Source organism: Nannobrachium achirus (genome assembly GCF_963921795.1).
Source record: "Nannobrachium achirus genome assembly, chromosome: 12".
Lineage (NCBI taxonomy): Eukaryota > Metazoa > Chordata > Actinopteri > Myctophiformes > Myctophidae > Nannobrachium > Nannobrachium achirus.
Genome location: NC_137832.1, coordinates 44,003,809 through 44,012,451, shown reverse-complemented (window position 1 = coordinate 44,012,451; position 8,643 = coordinate 44,003,809). Strand labels below are relative to the sequence as shown.

Sequence of the window (8,643 nt, the reverse complement as noted above, 5' to 3'; positions counted from 1 at the left end):
TTACCAACTCTCCATTATTTTAGCTGGGTACCACCTGGACCCCCTCAAGACTAATGGTTGAAAACCACTGGTGTAGTAGACTGCCTATGGAAATATTTGTTTTTTTGTGCATGACTGGTGTAAAACTAGTTCTCAAACACACAGAGGGGCCTTTTCCACCGGCAAAGAACCGGTTCCAGAACCAGTGCCGGTTCAACTTTCTTGGGAACCTTGGTTCGTTCTTGCGAACCGGCTTGCGTTTCCACCAGATAGAATTTGGCTCTGGAACCACAAAAAACAAGGATTTTGTGGTTCCAGTTCCGAACCAACTTTTACGGTTCGGAACCAACTCCTGTTCTTGGTGGAAAAGCTCACCTCTGGTTCATCCCATAGGCGGGAGAAAGAACCAGAACCGGTTCTTTGCCGGTGGAAAAGGCCCCAGAAACACCTCATACCACTGAGTAAGCCTAATATTCCAGACACTGAAGATTAATGCAGGTTTAAAACACATCACCAGTAGACAGCATTGTTTGTAAACTTTATTTTATCTGTTCTGTATGCATGTCACTTGTGCAGATAAAGGGAGTGCTTCTTGTGTGTAGCTAATGGTTCGGTTTCCCCTCTCGAAAACCCCCAAATCCCAAAGTTGATACAATGGTGGGACACAGCTCGGTGTATTGTACAGAACTATAGCGGACAGGGTGCCCACAAAACACTCTCATTGGCTGCTTCAACGGGAAGTAAACACACTCACACGCCACTTTATTTTCCCTGCTCTTTTTGTATTTTGTATTTTTCTTACAAAAATCATTGCTTTTATTTTATTTTGAAGACTACAACAATACACTATAGACAATACATATGGTATGATAGTTCCGTAATATTTGACTTCTTTGATTAGTTAGGTATTTCAACATATCTTAAATTATACACTTTCAGTACAATAATGATTATTTCTGAACCACTGGCACCAGGATGTAGGCAAGTGAGTTACCTTACCCTACATTTCATCGCCTCAAATGTGTTTGCTATTGGACTTTTCGTCACCATTCTGTTAGTGAGGTGAGAACGTTTTCAAAGTACATCACTTGAAACTTTTTTTAATTTCTTCTTGACACATTAGTTAATACTTGATATAGTCGCGATATAATAACATGAAAATTGTGCTCCTGGTCGCAGCTTTATAGTTTACCAGCACATGCACAGACAACAGCATATAGCGGTTTTGTTGATGTTTTTTTTGTCATTTCACCTCATGTTTTATCCTCAAGTCACAATAATCGCGAACCTCCAGGTTTTCCAGAATCCCATATTATGAAGGTCAATGGTTGGGTGACCACAGCGTCAGCGTCCACTCTGATGTGGCAAAAGGTTATGGCTGCAGGGGAGAGGCAGATCAGGCAGGATCCCTCGGTTTGGTGGCAGATATACCATCACGCACGCACACATACCCACACGCACACAGAACCGTAACCTTAAGGGCGATTTATACTTATCCAAGTATAAATCAGGCTTCAGAAACTAGTGTTCTTAGTTTGTATACAGCGTTGCCTTTTTCAAACACTTGGAACCTGTCGTTAAAGGACAAAAGGAAAAACAACTATTGCACAGTAACTGTCTTCAGCGTTTGATCTGAGACAGTTGTGAAACAAGGATGTACCATATTCACACAAAGGCTATTTTGCTCTTACTGTACTATATGTCATACACCGAGTACAAGCATTATGGCTGTCGTGTGAATATGGCCATTGACCCGGTTATGCCACCTCCTCTATTAATATAATGTAAGGCCTTTAGCAGTGCATCGGGATGGAGGGAGGAGGCACCTGTTCCATTCAACACCCTCCAACCTCCCTCCCCCTTTGACTCCTCAACAACAAAGTCTCTTCTTCATCAGTGCTGTATCTCTATGTAACAAAATAATGTTACAATAAAAAACAAAACAATAAACGACAGATGAAAACAGCTTCTTTATGGTTAATAATAGTCTACAAGGAACAGCGATAGGGTAGAGAAAGTTGTTTGATGGAACAGAATGTTGTCCCAGGTATGCGCAGGACCTTCTCTAGGAGCTAAGAGCAGACTTCATGCTGTGTAATGAGGTGACATGGTCAAGAGTTTGTCAACACGGAGAGATCTGATGGCCTTGATGCCACCCATCTCTATTGAAGAAAAAGTGGGTAGAGGGTGAGAGAGAGAGAGGGGGGGGGGGTGATTTGGACGCAGTTTCTATGAGTATCGCTGGGTGAAGAAGTGGAGTGGTGGTCAGGTCAGAGAGGTTACTCCTTAGTCATGTGGCAGAGGGCGGGGCGGTATCCTTGGGAATGAAAGCTGGGTGTAGTAGTGGTGGTGGGTATCAGCCAGGAGTCTCTGTTCTGTGGGGTGGGCCACCATGAGATCCAGAGCAGCATGATTAGGTGCGGTTCAGGTCAGCAAAGTTAAAACGGAGGGGGTGGGGGAAGTAACAGGTCTACATGTTGAAGCCATAGGCAGGCTGAGCAGGGTAGGCCGGGGCAGCGTACCCATAACCTGGATACACCGGCTGAGGAGTCACTACAGGACTGGTGCCCCCAGTCAACATCAGCTGCTGACCTGTGTGCAGACAGAGACATACAGGCACACATGTATTGAGGAGAGTTACAATGGAAGAACACATGGACATACACACAAATACTGATATCGTATGTCCCTATCCTGTGAAGTCATGTCTATCATCATCAGCACTGCTCACTAAACACTGGTGTGATTTTTCTTTGACACTGAACATCTTTGGTGAAAATAGCTGATCTACAAGTTCACAACGGGTTGGGATGTGATGTGTTGTGAGCTTGTAGATGTCGCCAAATGTTAACCTATTATAAAATGCTCAGAAAAGGGACACTTGGGTTCAAGTGGTAATTTCATTTTAGCTTTAACAAAGTAAAAGATAGGATCATTTAAATGTTAATTTGACTGCAAGCCAGCCAATCAATGTCCGTTCACCCTGGATCATGACAAATTGGGGTGGATAGTGTTTTTGGAGACATCGTGGAGGTGTTTAACAATGCAATGAATAGTCACTGTGTCTGGACATACCGAACACTATAGGCTGAGGCTCCGTAACCTCATCTTCAGTTTTCCTTTGGCTTTCCGTTTCCTCCAGTTTGTCCACCTGAAAGGGGTGGAGTGAGAAAAGAAGTTGGTCAGAAGCAGCACAATGTACAGTGCATGGAATTGGAACGTGTCCCGCAGAAAACCTTTTAGGAATTGTTGGAAATGGATGGACGATCCAAATTAATTCCTTCATGTAGTCCAGTGGTTCTCAACCTGTGGGTCGGGTCCACAAATTATTTTGGGGGGTCCCCAGATGATTAACTTAATGTGCAACATTGTTTTCTCACTCAACAGTAAACAAACCAACATAAAGTGAGTGTATAGAGGGTAAATGCACATTTCTAAACAGACAATTTAAGGACTTTGTAATACCTCTAAAATCACAAATTACACATTGGCCAAATTGTCAAATATTAGAGGCAGAAATAGTGTTAAATAGCCAATCTACATGCTCTGTGAGCATGTAGATCTGCTATTTTCACAATAGAACTGTGTTATGCCAAATGTAATGCCTCAACTCTTAGTGCTTGTCGGGGTGGGGGGATCCCCAGTTAAAATATGATTATTTTCGGGGTCGCGGCCTGAAAAGGTTGAGAACCACTGATGTGGTCGACAATTCAGAATGCATATTTCACAATTGTGCATTGGTGTGTGGAGATGGAGAGAATAATGTGTTCCATCTAGTATAATACAAAAAAAGAAAGTATTCACAATTGGAGGTACAAAGATTTAGCTGGACAAAGACTATATATACTTCTTAAGGGTATGATCACACCAAAGTTTAATTCTAACTATGAGGGAAGATTCCATCAAAGCTTTTCAATTGGAACGGAGGGTATTTTTTGCAGAAATCCACGAGTGGCAAGAAATTCCCATTGAAAAGCATTGGCAGAATCCACCCTCTAGCTAGACTTAAACTTTGGTGTGACTGTACCCTAATGGTGGACATTTATTCTGTTTTCACAATAAAAATATATCCATAAAACTTTAATCTAGCATTCTCTCTCAAAATATGTGGCTGTACAAGTATGGTAAAGGACCACAATTTTACCTTTCGAGACATGAATACACACTTGATGACAGTACATACATACATACAGTACATACCCCGTTAGCTACAGTTCACTTCTGTTATTCAGTATACTACAGTACATACACACATTACTGAGGTAGAAGATGCCATGCACGTTTTGGTGAGGGTCTCTATCGTAGCTTTCAGTACAGGTGAGAGGCAATAATAACCACTTAAACCCTATATACTTCAATTACTGGAGTAGCTAGGGCTCATGAAACCTAGCGTACTTTTCAGCGAAAATAGCAGATCTACTACTTGTAGATCTACTATTTTCCAAGAAAAAAACATTTGGTGTGGAGACCACGTAGAGACACACGGGGGACCCTGGTCAATGAAGTATATAGGATTTAAGTGGTTAAGAACAGTATATTCTCAACTCAAAATCAAAAGCAAGGATCATAGAGGTGTGTGTGGGAGGGGGGGGGGGGTACATTAAAATTGCATGTCATTGTGTTTTCAGTGAAGGAGACGCTTAGTACATGCATGTAGGCTGATGCTACATAATCAGCCACTCACAATCACAATCCCATATTAATAACCTAAAAGTCATAGCTTACACATGCTTACATTACATGGATATGAGCAAGCTCCCCAAGTTAAATTGAGAGTAAATATTGTGGGTTAAAAGCAAGCAACAAATTCACCAACTCTTGTGTTGCTCTGCAATTTGCGTGATGCATTTGAAAGAACGTAACCGGAGTGAGGGTTTTTCAGATAAGTGCAAAGGGATTTTCAGGCATGGTGCATCAATAGTGTGAATAGCAACACAGAAGACTAAATAAAAGTTAGCAAGGTTTCTGATGCAAGTCAAATTTGATTACTTGAAAAGTGGTTCAACTGAATTAACACATTTTTCAAGAGTAAGGTTTCTGTCAAGAATCGATTTCAAGCCTTCCAAAACCTAATCTGAAATTCTCATTAAAATAAAATAAAAAGTAAAATTAATTATGTTGCTTGTATAGCAAATACTAATGAGACACACAGGTGGCACCTGGTTTGACAAGTATAACAACGTATAGGTGGCAACAGATCCAAATGGGTTAAACCAGTTTGTGTTAACACCCAACAAATAAATACGGTTGATGCCATTTTGGCAGGTTTTCTGTACAATATAATATAATAATACAGAAGGCAAATGGCAAGGATTCTTAAAATAAGTATCAGGAGTAATCCTGTTCTAAATAGTAGGTAAAACATGTCATTGGGAAACCTTGTCTATTAAGCTGCCAGCTGACGGGGAGTCTTGGTTTTAAGACAGCTCCTGAGTCCTGCATGTTAGTGGTGCTTAGTGTTCTAAACTAGAAGAAAAACTGGTTGTTAAACTAGAAGTAAAACAGGTTGTTAGTATCGATATTCTTCAAGGGCTGCATGTTTGGACCCTAGTAGTTTCACCAAAGATTTACAATATGGAACAAGGCGGCTGGCCTGTGGAAAGAATAAATTCAATGGATATGGATATGCAACTGAAATAAATTGACAGAAGATCAAAGGGGAGAGAAAAGCCCTTAAAGGAAGTAGTAGTGGGCCTATATGGATTTATTGGACAGCCATTTTACACTGCCTATCGTGTTAACCTGGAATGAGCAACCTGGGGATGCATCTAAGAGGTCCACAGTGGCTTCCTCTCCTTGCTCACTTCATCCCACTGCTCTGAGAAAACCAGACAGGTAGAAACAGTCTACAATACCACTGGGTTTCTTCAAAAAACCATCTATCTGGAGATCTTGGATCATAGCAGATGTTGGAGAAGTAAACCGATCTTTCTCGCCTCGCTTCACGTAGATCGACCCTGCTTCCCCTCACCTCCTCGTTCCTCTGTCCCAGACCACACCCCACCGACACATGTCATTGGATAGACGCGCGCACACACATACAAACGCGCGCGCGCCAATCGCTACACACACACACATGCACACAGGAGAACAACATTGCAGGAGGAGAACAAACGCATCACACAACACTTATGTTTATATCATACAACGCAATAAAGCTATCGGCTTGTTTCTGAAGCCGCCATATCGGCGCGTTTCCATTGTGGTCCTTTCACATGTAGGCCTATGTGAATTTCTAATTGCGACCGTAGGTCGCATTTACTACCAAAACCTCCACCGGCTGTCTGTGCGTCAGTGAGTCAGTGAGTCAGTGAGTCCGTCACACTTTTGCCCTGCTCATATCTCCACAACTGTTGCCCCCATCCATGCCAAATTTTGCACACACACTCCTTGACTGCCAAACTACAACCTCCAAGGACCCCCGGAGCCCCAGGGACCCCCAGGTCCCTGGGGGACCCCCAGATGTAAAAAATGACCAAATGTGCTCACACGTCACACGTCACACTTTTTCCCTGCTTATATCTCTGCACCCGTTGACCCGATCCATGCCAGATTTTACACATACACTCCTTGCCTGCCAAACTACAACCTCCAAGGACCCCCGGACCCCCAGATGTAAAAAATGACCAAATGTGCAAAAATGACCAAATGACCACCCCAACGGGGCTGCTCACGGGGAATTCCCGGGGACCACCGACTCCTGGTGCTCCAGAACGGATGCAAAAGTGGTGGCGCCCCCAGTGGAGGACCCCCTGCCACTGCAGCGCACATAAAATGCCCTAACTCGGCCTAGGAGCGTCCGGGAGAGCCGGGGCCGCTACCTATTCATCCGCCAAGGCAACGCGGAGACCCCACCCCTCATTTCTCACATGGCCCTATTCTAGCGCCACCTTCAGGCCGATTTTTAAAACACATTTTTGGACACTGCTGCTACAGTTTTTGCCCTAAAATCACGAATATCACTACACAGCATGTCTACACTCATGTCATCAACATGGATCAGGAAGATTTTGGAAAAACACATTTTTGCCCTATTTGTGGAGATAAGCCACCTACGGTCGCTTATCTCCCGATTAGGGAGTCTTACTGGTGTACTTAGGCTATATCAGCTGAAGCTCTATGAAAATGTATCTCTCTTCAACAAACGGGAGCCAGCGGTTGCGGCTGACTGACTTGTTTGAATTGCATCCTTTCATTCAATGTTTTAGCGGACACTATGTAATTAAGCATCATAACAATGTTTTTTTTCTCGTTCACAGTACCATTTCAGTGTGCTGAAGCGATCATTGCGCTTCTGTGAGTGAGCATGGTGTTATTTTCTTTTCATTTCAATTATTTTCTTCTCTCTAGTCTAGTTTATGTGTGCAGACCAAAATGTGTGTGAGAGAGTGTGTGTGTGTGCATGTGTACTGTGTATCCAATGAGACATGTTGGTGGGTGTGGACAGAGGAACAGAGAGGAGGGGGAAAAGGGTCGATCTACGTGAAGCGAGGCGAGAAAGATAGACATGCGTTGGAGAAGGGGTCAAGGAGAGGACCAAAACTAAACCAATGAAACACTAAAGATGCAGCCCCGGCCCCCAAGACTGAGGAGTTAGGGGAGAAAAGGGTGTACGGTTAGGTTGGTACAGGCTACTCCTGGTCCAGAGGAAATGCACAGCACGCAGGCTTTAGTTCTGGCCATGTACAGTGTTCATAGTGGGGTTGGGAGTGGGGTGGGGGGTCTCACAGGGACTCAGGGCCTTCAAACTTGCTCATGCATTTCAGACGGCAGCCCTCAGTGGACACATTTTAAATGTAATACTTGGAGGACCCTGCAATCTACCAAAGCCCACGGCTTGACTGCATTTCACTTAACATGTGATCAGTGGAAAAATAAATGCTGAAAGTGAAATTGGTAAGCTTAGCTGCAAGAGAGGCTAGGAGCCTACAATGTATTAGGCTACACATATTATGCCAGTAATAACTTTCTGCCTAGCACACACTAGTGAGCCATTTCAAGTGCACCAGTAACTCCGACATCTGCAGCATTCAATCTTCTTGTTGCAAAAAAGCCATTAACAGGTGGCTTATGTATTCCATCAAAGAATTAATTGGATGCTTCATTTTAATGACTATATTCTTCACTTTTTCTTTTAAGTGAAGCATGGTTGCCTAATCTGTCAAAAGCCCTTTAACTCCTAGTAATTAGATCATAATTTCAAATAGTAAATATAGTGAACCCAACCCCAAGAATAATTATGTGATGCTCACCCGTCCCCCACCTCAGGATAATTGGAATGCTGCTTTTCTCAAACACACACATGAATTCATGCTGTGTTGGTCCAGAACAAAGGCTTGTACATGCAGCTCTCCGGGACAGGAACTAGTCTTTCAGCTAACGTTAGGGCATGTTCAAGTCTACAGTCCATGCTAGGTTCCTACATCAGAAACCTAAGGGATAGGTTACAACAGAACCAGACGGAACACAAAACAGAAATAAAAGAAAAGGGCCAGAGACCGTCACCTTCTCTGCAAACGCATCAACCTGGAAAAGAATCCACAGAGATGCCCTTGTCATCTCACATGTCTACAGGTGAAACAGCACAGGAAGTCATGAAGGACTAATTTTTGGAGGAGGTATGGGGTAATGACTAAGGAGAGCCTTCTCCTCTGGCTAAACTAG

General features: G+C 43.2%; 1 protein-coding gene across 3 annotated transcripts in view; it reads right to left on the bottom strand.

Annotated features, from left to right (window-relative positions):
• Window positions 1–2,449: 2,449 nt before the first annotated feature.
• The window catches only part of cltcl1 (clathrin, heavy chain-like 1), a gene marked incomplete at its 3' end in the record, with an annotated part of 39,623 nt that continues 33,429 nt past the window's right edge, over window positions 2,450–8,643 (bottom strand). For 2 of the 3 annotated variants that reach the window (XM_080737943.1, XM_080737942.1), the window contains exons 30-31: window positions 3,055–3,130; window positions 2,450–2,571 (exon numbers count right to left, since the gene is read on the bottom strand). In XM_080737943.1, the coding sequence (XP_080594069.1) occupies window positions 2,450–2,571; window positions 3,055–3,130 (198 nt within the window). Of the gene's footprint in view, window positions 2,572–3,054; window positions 3,131–8,478; window positions 8,506–8,643 lie in introns of all 3 variants that reach the window. The other variant, XM_080737944.1, reaches the window with a different exon arrangement.